Source organism: Equus przewalskii, chromosome 17 (assembly GCF_037783145.1).
Source record: "Equus przewalskii isolate Varuska chromosome 17, EquPr2, whole genome shotgun sequence".
Taxonomy (NCBI): Eukaryota; Metazoa; Chordata; class Mammalia; order Perissodactyla; family Equidae; genus Equus; species Equus przewalskii.
In genome coordinates this window covers 23,078,446-23,093,926 of record NC_091847.1, presented here as the reverse complement: position 1 = coordinate 23,093,926, position 15,481 = coordinate 23,078,446, and the positions used below count along the sequence as shown (strand labels likewise).

The 15,481-nt window shown below is 36.0% G+C and overlaps 1 protein-coding gene across 4 annotated transcripts in view; it reads left to right on the top strand.

Annotated features, from left to right (window-relative positions):
• The window catches only part of LRP1B (LDL receptor related protein 1B), a 1,824,802-nt gene that overhangs the window by 1,786,052 nt on the left and 23,269 nt on the right, over positions 1-15,481 (top strand). For 3 of the 4 annotated variants that reach the window (XM_070581262.1, XM_070581261.1, XM_070581264.1), the window contains one exon: positions 633-746. The exons of the other annotated variant lie outside the window; for it this stretch is intronic. In XM_070581262.1, coding sequence (XP_070437363.1) covers positions 633-746 — 114 coding nt within the window. The remainder of the gene's footprint in view (positions 1-632; positions 747-15,481) is intronic. 4 annotated transcript variants of the gene reach the window in all.

Here is a 15,481-nt window from a genome sequence, read left to right as displayed (position 1 = left end):
ATTTCAGACCTTCATAGATCTTTAAACTTGGAAATGCCCGGGAAAATTTTCTGATTTCATTGACCTTACTCAGATGTGTGAAACCCAGACATAATCATATTTATGAATACTTTGGTACTTAAAGCCATTCTTTTCAAGAGAACTGAGGTAGCTTTCAAATGCATAAAGCTATTTGTTGTTTGTATCAGGTTTAGAGTGTTGTGTGATGTAAACCTCTTATGCCTCTGTCTCCTTTGGAATACATCAACTCAAATCTGGGTTTCTAAACATTTCAGAAGTACTGCAGATTCTCTGCTCTGGAGAAAATCTGGAAATTAATATTTTCCCCTTTCAAATACCTGATTGTCCAGAATGGACACTTGAAATAAAACCATTCAGTTTATGTGTCCTCTGTATTGAGTTTCCTTGATCACTGCTTGACCAGAAGGATGATGCCCACCTATGATCCACATCTGCGTTCTGTTCCCCACCTCGTCCAAGTAGCATGTAATGAGTGTGTATGAGAGAGAAGTGAGCGTACCTGAGAAAAATTTTGTTCATATGTTACGATCTCTGTATGAAATAAATTTGAAACTTATTTGGCAAAAAAAGTCCGACACTTTATTTAGCTGTATTTTACTGAAATTCTGCAGATGCTCTGTGGGGTTTAAAAGTCAGCGCTGTGACCAGAAAGAGAACCCTTGTGATCACTACTGTCAGAATGAGGGGATTTGCACTTTAACTGCGTTTAATGAGCCGAGATGCAAGTAGGTTTAACCTTCCACTTACCGCTGCGCTTTGTGTGACATCATTTCAGGCCACAGTTCATTGGTTTAAATCATGAACATCCACATGCATTTCACAGTGTATACTTAATCTCGGGGCTCATCTGTGTCATACACACTTAACCTTTGCTTCGCTCACCGACAAGTGTATGCACCACAGTCAGCTAGAGTGTCTAGAATAATAACTGAGGGAATGAAAATGCTCCTGGGACCGTTTCATAAAAATACATTTGCTAGAATAGTGGCTTTTAATTAGAGAAGAACACAAGCCAGTGTTTTTAGACTCTAGAACTATACTTTAAACTATATTTGGAATAGTAGTTTTTATTTAGTACCTGACTTTCCATTTCAAGTACTGATGAAATAATACATTATTTTCTTCCCAAAATTTTACTGGAAACTGTCTCACCTTAATCAGTAAGACTTATTTACAGGAGAAATAGGTGCATGCTAAAAACATTTCAGAAACTTCATTTCTTAATAGTTTAAATCATTCTTTCTTAATTCATTTTGTCCATAATGAATAAACTTATTTCCTCTGAGAAATTTTAGGGACCACCTTTGGGGTAACTATCAATGTTTATCACAATGGAAGTTGTTTTTGCATATTGCTTTTGAACTTTAGAGATGGGTGATATCTGACATCCTCCTTAATACCCAATGTCATGAATGGAAGCCCTGATTGGCACTGATAATAGCCCCATGTTGGTGTCTCAGAGTACTTAGGAATGGTTTTAAAGAACAATTCTATTAAATTCAGATGATTCATTACCAAAACTCTATAATTTTCTTCATAATGATCTATTTTGTTATTCAATAAAATGTCGTTCTTTAGACAATAGTTGAAAAAATATGAGCAGTGATTAAAATAAGCATAGAGGAAAAATTGATATTCTTTCATTTTTTTCTGGAAGATATTTGGACATGTTAAACCAATATCCATAAATAAAATACATCCAGGAATACCACTTTAAATATTTGTCTGTAAAATGTATATAAGCTCATCTGTTAAGGAATTGATTCATTTTTCAGGTCTTACTCAGGTTTAATACTTTGTGCAACTGAAGACAACGAGGAGACCCCTCGTTAGTCTTACCTCCACCCTAAATTCCTCCAGTCATTCAGCAAATTTTATAAGACCCTGAAGGTGTGCTAAATCCTAGACAAGTGAAGATGAATGAAATTTCACCGCCATCGTCAAGGAGCTCACTAATTAACAGGGTTAGAAATTCATGTCAACTAATTAACCTATAATAATGTAGGTGTGAACACAAGAGAAAAGAGGCAGTGGAGTCGTAACAGGGCAAGTGATTTGTTCAGACTGGGAAGTGGGAATATATGGAAGACTTGATAGAAAAAGCAACCTTTTGTTGTTCATGTAGTTCCGTGAGGTCAGGAAGAGCACGCTGAAAAGAAAGAATAACAGAAGCAAAGACATGGAGGGGAGACAATGGCCTATTTGGGTAATTGTGAGTGGTTTAATATAGGTAGAATGAAGGATGACTTTAGAGTAAGGAGATAAAATTGGAAAGATAAATTGGAACCCAATTCATGCCAAAGTTAGGTGTTTCCATAGGATCCTGAAAAGAATGAGTAGCCAAAGAGATTTGAGGCAGGGGCTTGAGCTGAAGGAGTTTGCTTTTGAGGATAATGCTTGTTGGTACATAGAGGAGAGCCGTGGAGATCAGCTACAGGGACCCTGTCTCAAAAAGGCTGATGTTTCAGGTAAAAAGTCATGAGGGCTTGAACCTAGGCAGTGCAAGTGGAGGGAAGAATAGTATTGGCAAAAGGTCCGTGGATATTTCAGAGTTAGTACATCCAGGGTGATCTTTGGCCAAACATTTTCTAGATACTTAACGTTACTTCATTTTTAAGACACTGATGGTGCCTGCTCTGGGGCCCAGTCTTACTTTATCTTGTCCCTCTCTCACTCTTCTCAGGCAAAATACACATGACACTTCAGGCCCACCCTGCCTTCTCTCCACAAATAGATCTCAGGAACACAGTCTGTCCAGAGAATGCCTCTGTGTCACCAGAATAAGTATCTCACGTGGGCCTAGCAGCCCACAATAGTGTTCTCTTCCACTTTTTACTCTGACCAGGTATCATCAGAAGCACCTGACCTTTTAAGGTGATAATCAGCCTATCTGATAAACTCAGCCAAGAAAGATACATTAACTGGAGTGAGTGGGAGCAAACACTTTCGATGTTTGTATATCTTTGTCTCCATCTCTATCTTTATTTGACTTTAAGGAAATCTTGTCTGTGCCTTGGTTTTCTAGGTCCTAAAATTTATTCTGATAGTAAGAGTAATGCTTACTGAATTCATCATATCGCTTAAGCCATACAGGAAGCATAGAAGAGATAATTGCATTCTGTTATCATTCATTCATTAACTCATTCACAAAATATTTGTTGATAATCTATAATAAGTGAGACTCTGTAAATTTGGAAGAAGAGTTAATAACAGCTAAAATTAACTTAACAAATACTTTGTGCCAAGCACCATACTGAGCACTTGTATAAATTTAGAATATTGTGTAATTATTATTATTATCTAGTTATTATCCCCACTTCGTAGGCGATCACACTGAGGTCACATACTAGGAAGTGATACCTGAGACTTAAATTGCGCCAGTTTGATTCTAAAGTCCTTGCCCAGGTTATAACCCTTATGCTGTACTGCTTCCTTCATGCTCTACTAATTCCAGTATGGTTCTCACTTTGGAAGAATTTAAAATTAGTTTTGAGTATATAAATGAGTTTCAAAAAATTAAAATACCATTTGACAATTGTTGTAACAGAAATATGACAAAAGTCTTGTGGGAGAACAACCGAGTAGACATCAATTAGCGATTACTTGTAGGAGAGAGAAAGGCTTTATAGATGAAGTGATATTTTCACAGTATTTGAAAAAATGTGTAGTAGCTTTACAGGGGGGAAATGACAGGACACCTTTCTTGAAAGAGGAATAGCACAGAGAACAGGTCTGAAAATAAAAGATGAAGCTTGTTTAGAATAGATCATAGACTATGTGGCATAATGGGAGGAGAGAAGAATAAAGATGTACGTTGGGACAAGTTTGTGAGGTACATTTTGTTCTATGACACAAGAGTGGGTTTATAGAAAGTAGAGTAGAGGGTTAAGGATGGAATCCTAGGAAATACCAATGTTGGATACTGTGTTATGGAGGAATCAACAAAAGTAAATGAGAAGCAAGAGCGGATCCTCCAAGTCAAAGGAGTAGAGAGTGTCAAAGAACATCAACTCCAGACAGTTCAAGGAGGATAATAATGATAAATAGTTTATTGGATTTTGCAATTAGGAGGCCATCGTGAGAGATGTTTTGAAAACCCTATATGGCAGAACCCGGACTGTAGTTGGGTAAGTGAAAGGTGACAAGGTAGAGAAGAATGTGGATTCCTTTCTGAATGTTTGGCTATGGATAAAATGAAGGAAAAATAATGGTAACTTCAAGGGAAAGTGAGATCTAGAGGAAAATATTTTTATAACAAGAAGACAAGTGTTCAAGAGAACTGTTCTTTCATTATTTATTAAGGGCCTGCTGTTAAGGGACTATGCAGCATGGAAAGATGGTTCAGACACATTTTATGCTCGTGTTTCTTAGAATTGAAAATTCTAGAATACGGAAAATTTCCTAGTTTTACCTAGGATATTTGTAATTCATACAGTACTAAAATGTAAATAAATACAAATAAAATTTAATATAAAGTGTCTCTGATCGTGTGCAATATGAAAATTGTCCAGCTAAGAGAATATTAGAGAAGAGCCCTTCAGGATATTATTCTTGTGGTTGATTCTCCTTATAAGGGGAGATTTTTGGAAACACATTTTAGCCTCAGATTTCAATTGATAGTGGTCATGTATCTTTAATGAAAAGCTAGTACATACTGTTTCATCTAAAAGCCTTTAGAGGAAACAAAAATTGCTTGAAGAGATAAGACATAGTGCTTGCTCTAGTTCTGTTGGGAGTGCATCTTTCTTTTTTCGTAGAGTGAAAACTATTTGAATTGTACAGAACTTATACACATTTGGAAAGTCTATAAAGTATTCAGATCTATGAAAGTGACAGTTCTTTTCCACATAGAAATTTTATTACTGTATTCTTCAGTTTAAGGAATAGATTTGTTCTTTGAAAGCTTTCACTTCTGTCTCTTGATGGCTGTTTTCACTTATTACTATGTGTGGAGGAAAAAGAAAATGCCAACGAAAAGCCTGGAAAAAAAGAAAATCTAAGGGTTTTTTTAATGTCTATTTGGAAAGAGTTTGACATTTATTAAAGTAGGTGTATTAAATAATGATAAAACCAAATTTTAATAAAATTTAATGTGTTGGTTGTATTGTCACTATTTGTATTGTTAAATAATTTTTGCAGTGAGGTATAGAAATTATTAATATTGTGAAGAACAGTTGAACTCAATAGCAAGTTAACTGTGTCTTTCTACTTCTAAGAATTCTTGCTACAGGCAGACTTTTATTTATATTGGGTTTAAGTTTCTTTAACGCATAGACCTACCTCCCCAGCATTATCTCCCACCCACAGTACATTTTATCCTCCAATAGTAAAGAAACATTTGTAGCTACCCTACCTCTCTTACCACCACTACCATGCTTACACACACATGGGCACACACTGCCTCGCCCAGAACCATAGGACCATTCCACACCCAGATATCTTTGCTTAAACAGCTGACTGAACCCAAATAGCTCTCCAACGCTTTTTTCTTCCTAACTGTTACTATCCTACTATCCTACTATCTCAACTGAGGGATCATGTCTGTATGTGGCACATGGCAAGTGAAGAGTAAATATTAATTGACTTGAACTTAACTGAAGTGTTTCAAAAGAGAAGAATCAAATTTTAGTGAGAATATATACATTTTATAACATATATTTATATATATTATATTTACTATTTTAACATATTTATATGTGCTACAATACACATACCTTATTTATACATTTATAAATATATATATGTATATATATATATTATATTAGAGTTCTCCAGAAAAACAGAACCAATAGGATATATATTGTTTATATATATATAGAGAGAGAGAGAGAGAGAGAGAGAGAGATTTATTATAGAAATTGACTCATGCAATTATGGCGTCCAAGAAGTCCCATGATCTGCTGTCTGCATGCTGGAGACACAGGAGAGCCAGTGGTGTAATGCAGTCTGAATCTGAAGGCCTGAGAACCACAGGAACTGATGGAGTAAGTCCCAGTTCGAGTCCAAAGGCCCGAAAAACAAGAGTGTGGATGTCCACGGCAGGAGAAGATGGATGTCCCAGCCCAAGCAGAGAGAGTGAATATACCCTTCCTCTGCCTTTTTGTTCTCTTCAGACCCTCAGTGGATCGTATGATGCCCACCCTCATTGGTGAGGGCCATCTTCTTTACTCAAGCTTCTAAGTCAAAGGCTAATCTCTTCTGGAGCACCCCACAGAGCACTCAGAAATAGTGTTTTACCAGCTATCTGGGCATCCCTTAGCTCAGTCAAGTTGACACATTAAATTAACTTACAGTCACCCCCACACCCACAAATGTGAGGTGTATATATGTGTGTAAATTTTGCTTTTTGTCACTGTTATGAGATGAATTGTGTCCCTTCTAAATTCCTATGTTGAAGTTCTAACCCCCATACCTCAGAATGGACTGCATTTGGAGATAAGGCCTTTAAACAGTTGATTAAGTTAAAATGGGGTCATTAGGGTGGCCCCTAATCCAATATGACTGGTGTCCTTATAATAAGAGGAAATTGGGACTCAGAGAGAGAGAGAGAGATCAGACACATGCACAGAGAAATAACAATGTGAACACACAGTGAGAAGGCAGCTGTCTGCTAGCCAAGGAGAAAGACCTCAGAGGAAACGACAGCTGGTGACACTTTGATCTCAGACTTGTATCCTCCAGAACTGTGGAAAATACCTTTCTATTGTTTAAGTCACCCAGCCTATGGCATTTTGTTATGGCAGCCCTAGCAAACTAATGTAGATTTTGGTGCTTGAGTGGCGTGCTGCTGTGGAAGTGACTTTGAAACTGGATAACAAGTAGAGGCTGGAAGAGTTTTGAAATACATGTTATAAAAAGCCTACATTGGCTTGAAAAGATTGTTGATAAGAATATGGGCATTAATGGTGCTTCTGCGAAGGTCTCAGAGAGAAATTAGGCACATGTTCTTGGAAACTGGAGGGAAGGAGATCCTAATTATAAAGTGACCAAGAACTTGGCTGGATTGTGTTCTAGTGTTTTGTGGAAGATAGAACCAGCAAATGATTAACTTGGATATTTAGCAGAGGAAATATATAAACAAAGTGTAGAAGGCAGGACCTGTTTTTTCCTTGCAATTTATAGTAAAATTTGAGAGGACAGAGATAAATTGAAGGAATTATTAAGCAAAAAGGAACCAGAACTTGAAGATTATGAAAATTCTCAGCCTATCCATGTGGCAAAAAATGAGAAAGTGTCCTCTGGAAAGAACATCAAGAGTGTCGTTGGACAATTATTTGCTATAAAGAGATTACAAGTGTGACTCATGTATCCGGTCAACCCTCTGAACATAAATACTGCCAGTTTGGACTGAAGGAGATGGAGACAGAAAAAGAAGAAGGAAGACTGTCAAACTTCTGAGATTTTACAAGAGGGAACAATAGAGCTACCTGCTGCAAACATGCATTATCCTTTGAGGAAAGGGAAGAATGACCCTGAAGGCAGTTCAGAGGTCAGCAGGGCTGCCACTGCCACCAGGGTTCCAGAGAGTGCAGGCCCAGGAGCAGGGCTATCTCCTCCGCAATTCCATAGGCCAGTGCCAACTCCTTAGTTTCAGCAGGCCGGGCTACCACCCCAGGGTCAAGTGAGTGAACTTCTGCTCAGGGCCTTGGTGTCAGAGCTGCTGCCCAGGGCCTCAGAAGTAGAACCATCACCCTCAACTGAGAGGACAGTGGGCCACCACCCCAGAGGGCCCAGAAAGAAGACAGAGCATCAAACCAGAGATTATTCTTAAGCCCCAATCTAATAGAATTTGGCTTCTTAGGTTTCAGACTTCCTTGGAACCTGTGACCCTTTGTTCTTTCCAATTTCTCTCTTTTGGAGTGGATTAAGAATTCAGGGGCTATTGGGATGAGGTGGATATATTTTGCATACAAGAAGGACATGAATTTTGGGAGACCAGAGAATAAGTAGTATGGGCTGATTTGTGTCTCCCCCAAATTCATAAGTTAAAGCCCTAACCCTTGGTGCTTCAGAACTTGACTTTATTTAGAGATAGAGCATGTAAAAAGGTAAAAAAGTTAAAATGGGATTGTTAGGGTGGGCCCTAATCCGATATGACTGGTGTCTTTATAAGAAGAGATTAGGATACAGGCACACCTTGGGGGGAGACCATGTGAAGATAGAGGAAAAAGACAGCCACCTACAAACCAAGGAGAGAGGCCTCAAAGAAATCGAAACTGCTGCCACCTTGACCTTAAAGTTCTAGCCTCCAGAATCGTGAGAAACTGAATTTCTGTTGTTTAAGCCACCAGTGTGGGTATTCAGTTATGGAAGCCCTAAACTAAAACAATCACCAATGCATTTAGGCTGGGAAATCCACTGGTGGCCACTCCATTAGGGACATAATATTTTTATAAGATTTCCCACCTTTCCACAGCCTCCTTTTAGTTATGAATCCTCAGATGCACAGCAATCCCTCCTCAGGCAGATCCATCCCACTGAAGACTAGGGAGGTATTGAAACCTACTACTAAACATCTACTGGGCATAAATCACCAGCACTTACGAACTCATGAAAAAATATAGCAGAAGACAACGAGGAGGTCAGGGATTCCTCCCCTTAGAACTCTTCCTTCTGTCATTTGGATTATGAATGCAAATTCAACCCTTTATTCTGCTCACATGGGTCTCCTGTATTGACAGTACCAAAGGGATCCATTTATTGGCAGGTATCATTACCATCAAAGTGAGACAGACAGTAAGGAAATTCTGTTGATTCCACAAGATAGAGTAGGTGGAAAGAGCATGCGTTTTGGAGTCATGCTTACCTGGATTCATATGACCTCCGCTTACTTTTGATGTGGCCTATTGACCTCTCTAAGCCTTAGGTTTTTCTTCTTTAGGAAGATGATTCTAGTTTGTACATATAAAAATCTCCATAGGAAAGAAATGTTATATGAGCACAGATAAGATTAGTCTGAAGACCTGTGTTCAGAGTCACTAGACCCTTTATTTCTGCTTGAGTTTGGCCATAACTATGGCTCCAGACTTACAACTAGCTTTTATTTTTAAATCTTGCTGGTGCAACACTGTGCATCTGGTCTTATTTTGGGTAATTTGCTGAAAGTTTTCTTGGGTATCCAAAACTCTAGCTCCTGTCTTTGGCAAGCAGCTGTTGGCTGAGATCTTAGCATTGTAGTTAAAGTAGCAAAGATTCAAAAACTCCAGATATGTTTTTGCATACACTGCATTTTTCATCTGACTTTTCTTCAGACGGTGATTTTAGTTTTTTTAGAAATTACTCAGGGTTCTTTATACTCCTAAAGTCAACTAAGTCTACACTTACACCGTTTGGACAGACCTTGATAAAGAATCATCTAAAGCATTCCTTCTCATGCTAGAATAAAAAAGCTCCTCAATGCCAAGTGTTTTTTTTTCATGTTATTATTTTTATTAGAGCATGGGTATTTATTTTAGAAATAAAATTATTAATTCTGATAATTTTTCAAAATATCTAATTTCCTAGTAATAACTAACTTCTATTTTGGTTTCTATTCTTTTAGCTTTTTATGCAAATATACATTTGCAGAGTATTATATACTAAAATGAGGTCATATGATAGACACTCATGTTATTTACTTTGCAATACATTATGAACATCATTCCACATCAATGTATGTAATTAGATGCTTTTATTCTTATTGGTCACCCAGTGTTCTATTGTCTGGATTTTCCCTACTTTATTTAATCAACCATATATCTTTCAATAATTAGATATTGTGTATTTTCTGGTTTTCTCTTTTGTTGTTTTTTTAGCTATTTTTCCTAGGATAAAATTATGTATGTAAATATCGATGTACTTATCTCATTAGTTTTCTAGGATTAACACAAAGAAGTGGAAATACTGGGTCCAAAATTACAGATTTTATGAGTCAAACTAGGTATGATTTGGGGCAAGTTACATTATTCTCTTTCTATCACATTTTCCCTGTCTGTAAAGTGATGCGTTTGGACCAATTATTCACTAATATGCTATAAAACTGTAAAGCACAATGTATTTAAATATGAGTCTCATTTTAATTTTTCTTTAGAACTGGTTTAAAATTGTGTCAGAGTCACAGCCCCAGATACAAATTCTCACCAAATTCCTCGAAAATACATAGGAAGACACTGAAAAGGCAAAGATTCCCATTAGCAGCAAAATTAAGAATAATAAAAAATCTATTGTTAGCACTATGCAGTAACTGAGGAGCTAATCATAAAATTCTTGGGTCATAATTCAATATCTATGCTTAATTTTTCTCTGTGGTTTTACGATTTATTTTCCTGATGCTTCAAAAATAATATACCAGGATATATCTAGGTATATAAGTAGCCTGTTTATGCCTAACTTCAAGAGAGATAATAGGCCTTTCTACTTATTTCTTCTTATAACCCCTAGTCTAGTAGATCTACAGTCTATAAGAACTAGAATCCCAGGTGTCTGTCCCTTGATTTGTTCATACTTTGCCCTTTTAGATAACAAAAATACTGCCAATCTTCTTTTCCTGTATCCACTCATCAACAAATATTTATTGAGCACCTGCTATACACCAGACAGCATCCTAGGCATCAAAGGATAGATCAGTGAACAAGATAGACAAAAATATTGACTATGTAGCTTGCAGGTCAATGGTTATCTGTTATTGATGGAATTTGGGAAATATTTTTAAATTACTTTGAATTTAAATATAAATTAAAATACTTTGTAAAAATAGTTTTCTGTATAATTCATATTCTCTTTCAAAATAGAATAAAAAACCAAGTTTTTAAAGTTATTTGTATTGTCGAACAAGGCATAACCAAAAAATATCTAACTCTGATATTACATTACTTCTGAAATCATATCAATTCAGGTACTCATTGTTTTGGAAATGGCAATGTGGTAAAACTCCAAGATATTTCTTATAATATATATTATTGCTTCTTGCCCGTAGCAGGAACAATTCTCCATGTGGCCAAAAACAAGATAGCGCTGTTAGTTTTTATGTTTTACTTCTTCATTTCAAACAAAAGCTAAAAATAACTTGCTGTTGGTATTTTCCCCCAACTTATTATTTTTTTCCCTTTTAGTTTCCTTGTTGGTTTGGTTAGATTTATATGGACATCTGTTTTTTTGTTTGTTTTTGGGGAGAGGAACTATGGTTTTCCATGAAATTATCTCCTTCCAGTAAGAGGTTATGTCTGATTATTATTTTGCCCCAACAGCTTTGCCCCAACAGCTAGCACACATTCTGCATGTAATACGTGCTTAACCAATGTTGCTAAAAAATAATGTCTTGGCGCCTGTATTATATTGTGAGATCTGACAACCTATGATACGATCATGTTTCTATCATTATTGTAACACCACATCTTACTTCATTAAGAAATTTTCAAAAAATGCAAGAGTCACAAAAAAAATAGAAAAGTGATTCATTTTACCATTTTTGTGCTTCTCTTTCTCATCTTTATGGTGCCTTCTAAAATTACCCCAAAATTATTCCCAAGTATTCTGGCACTCAGGTTAAATATCTCTCTAAATAAAGAAGCCTTAAGTAAAAGACTTTACTTAAATAAAGGCTTAAGTTAAACAAAAAGAAGGCTTTAAATAAAAATAGGCTTAATTCACTATCTTAACTTATTGGGAAAATTTAATTTATTCATTTTTGTTCTCTCTTCTCCTTGCCTTTTGTGTGTTGTTTTTACTCTGGGATTCTCCCACAAAAATGGATAGAGAATAAGAGGAAAGTAGGGTATAGCCCTGCCCTTCAAGGCCTCTGAGTCTATTTGAGGGGAGAGTCGAGGAGAGAAGGAATGTGACATAGTCTCTGCGGGTTTGAGTGGTGTGAGACGAACAGTGCTGGTGAAGGAGTATTGGACAGGGAAAGAATTCGGAGGAACATAGTATGCTTACCTAAGAATTTGGAGTTCATTCTATAAGTAGTAGGGGAACACCGATAGCATTTGCAATATGCAGTATCACAGTCATGTGAATGTTTTGAAAAGGTCTTGACGACATGGTGCTCTGTTGGAACAAGAAGCCATGGATTTGAAAAAATAGATTTTAAAATGAATGTCAATTTGCAATGTAAAGGAAGACAAAGCTTTTTTTTTAGTTAAAAAAATCGCTTTTTGAAAGTGGTTTATAGGGCACAAAAAAGAGTCAGCTGATAGAGGACATTATATCTTGGGGTTCAGTCTGTTTTATTTGTTCACTTTTTCTTCTCCGTGCTTCTTTTGTCTTCTTAATATAGAAATGCTAACAGCATCTACTTCCTGAGATTGTTTTGAGGATTAAGAAATGTAATATATGTAAAGAACATAGGATATTCAGCATAGTAAACCCTTAAAAAAATGTAAAATCTTAAAACTGTTGTAATTGAGCAGACATAAATGATCAGAAACTGGTATAATTTGGGTTACTAGGAGTCTGAAGATAAAAAATAAAGTGTGGGCTTTTTAAAAAGTGCTTGTTATTGACAACAAAGCAAAATATGGCATAAATAAAAGATTAGTAGTGCAATGATAGTGGTAGTAATAGTGACTGGGAAGGGAATTATAATAGACAAAGCCCAGCTCAAGTCCTATGAGGGAGAGCAGACAAAGAAAGAGCAGCAGATCCGCCCTCAATTACCTTAGAAAACACACACAGACACTAGCATTACAAACATTTTTGAAATAGATTTTAAAAATGCAGAAAGATGCAAAGTGCATATAAAAGTACCAAAGGGACATTCATTAAGAGAGTGACTTGAATTAGGCATTTTGTCATCTTTCTTTTGTGATTGTTCCAAGCTAATTATTTTATTAAAAGTCCGGCATTATTTTCAAAGTCCTTGGGGGGAGAAATACATAAGGAAATGTACAGGTACTTGAGAAGCCTTTGTTGGGGCTTTTGGAAAGAAGATAATGAGTTCTGCTTCTGTCACAAATTTTAAAAAGGTAAGAATTATTCTTCTCTTTTACAGCAGCTAATTAGGGTCTTGGTTTCTCAAAATATTGGCCTTGCAGAAAGGGGACTCCATGATGTGCTCTTCACTAGTTCTTCTGTCAGGCTCAGCAGCTCTTCCATGTGGACCAGTGACCTTGTGGCCCCATAGAGAATACTTGAGTGGAGCCCAAGGAAGTTGTCATGAGTGATTTCAAAGAAATCACATCTTTTCATCAGGGGTATTGACCAATTCAGCTTAAGCAGCCTGTGTGGCCTGTATTTCAAGAGTCAGGTCATTGCATGTCCCTTATTTGTTTTCCGCCCCTTGGCATACTTTCAAAGCACAAAATATGAAATGTGCATGTCTTTTGGAGCAGTGAGGGCCTAGGAAAGCTGTCACATCAATATCTATTCTTTATGATCCCAGGTTACAAGTTGTATGTTGTTCTGGCTTTCACTGTCGTAGTCATGCCATGGGGAAAAAAAGAATAGACATATCACATTTTTCTGAAGCAGTTTAAAGTCCAGTTTGTGGTTTGAAAGTACAAATGGCACTGCTTAACAAAGAACAACTATTACATAGTTATATATCAAGCGGCCATTGTTACGAAGCTTTGATGTAGTCACACTATTTTCGCTTCATTTTGGGACATGTTCTTGGCCTTTAATATAATCAGTAGATCAGAACAACCAAAGAAACCAAACACAATATAACTGCATATTATTTTCATTTGTGTAATTGTTACCTCTTTAACAATTTAAATTAATTTTGTCTTTATTAGAATGCTGTCCCCAGATTTTACTGCTATAAAAAACAACCACAAATTTCAGATGCTTTTAACAGCAAAGATTTATTTCTTCCTCATGTCCCATGCTGGAACAAGTCAAGAAAACTAGATTAATCAACCTTCACCCGAGTATTTGATCCCAAACTAACTTTATACAATTCCAAGGAAAAGATCAGATGCATAAGGCTTAATCAGCAACATTGGTTTAAGAGTAAAAAATAAATTAGAAATGATTTATGTTATCATCACTTAGGGAAATGCTTTTTTTTACCTATTTCACTCTCTGATAGTAGCAGAAAGAAGCAAAAGGAGTATAGAAATTTAAACCTAATATTTCTTCCATTGAGCATACAAATCAGAAAGTATAATTATATTGATATTGGTGTGCCACATACAATCTTTAAATTTAATATTCATAATATTCTTTACCATTTGACTTAAATTAACTTAGATGATGTGCAAATTTTATATACATTATGTCATTTAATCTTTCAGGAAACCTGATTTTTTTTTTTTTTACTTTTATAATGATCAACTTGCCTTGCACAAAAGAAAAAGAATGAAAGGAGGAAAGGGAGGGAGGAAGGAATACACGAAAGAAAGAAGGAAGAAGAAAAAAAATTGAGGGAGTAAAAAAGAAAAATATGCAATAGAAAGATAAAATATGAAATAAGAAAGGAAGTGGATTTATTTATTAACGAAGTAAAGCTTAAGAAGCTAGATCTGTGAGAAATGCATGACAAAAGCAGGAGGTATTGCTGTCCCCTGTTATTATTAATTAAAAGACTGAAATGGGTGAATTGGCTGAAGATATATCCTTTGTGAGGAGGGGAGACTAGATTATAACACGGATATGTCTAATTGTAAAACTTGCACATGCGGTTTGTGTCACACCGTGCCAGTACTTTAATTTCAGACGATCATTTAACTTAATTGATTGAATCAAATTACATTTAATTACATATTTGTTTGTTTGTTTTTTATACAAAACTGGTTTCCATGTCAAAGTACGCATCAGGCAAGCACCATTGCAATTGTTGTTGTGGAAAGAAAATAAACATTTCTTAGTTGATCGCATCCTGGGACAAGAACTGAAGGGTATGGCACATGTATATGACACTTCTATGTATGTATGTGTATTCATATATGTTCAACCATGCATCCTCCATGCCATCATGCGTTCATTCATTCATTTGGTCAAAGAGCAAATGTACTGATTGACCACATATTGATTGAATACATATTGACACTGTGCCAGACACTGTTCCAGAAATGAGGAACTACAAAGTTGAATAATAGATACTCTCTACGTTTAAGTAAATCACAGTCTAACATAGTCAGAGGCAAATGCATATTTAGATATTTGTGAAGGCATATATACATAGAGAAATTAGAAAAAAAGAGTGTACCATATTTATCATTGTATGTTGATCAAATATACAGATGTGTAGAACTACCCCCAAATTGCAGCTTTCTCCATAATGTAAAATATTACTGTAATATTTTATAGCATTTTAGATTTGTTGAAGACATTTGTCTCTACTTCCTAATCAATTTTTAGACCATTGCCTGCATAAATCTTCTCACCTTGAGGCAGAAAAGTAGTCTAACACTTGGATTAGGGAAGAAGTATGTGTTAATGGGCATCTTTTATCATAAGGCTTCACACGTTTCCATCTGCAACATGTTCCTATAAATATCAAGGGTTTTATGACTAATTAAAATTTATGCAGCATAGTGAA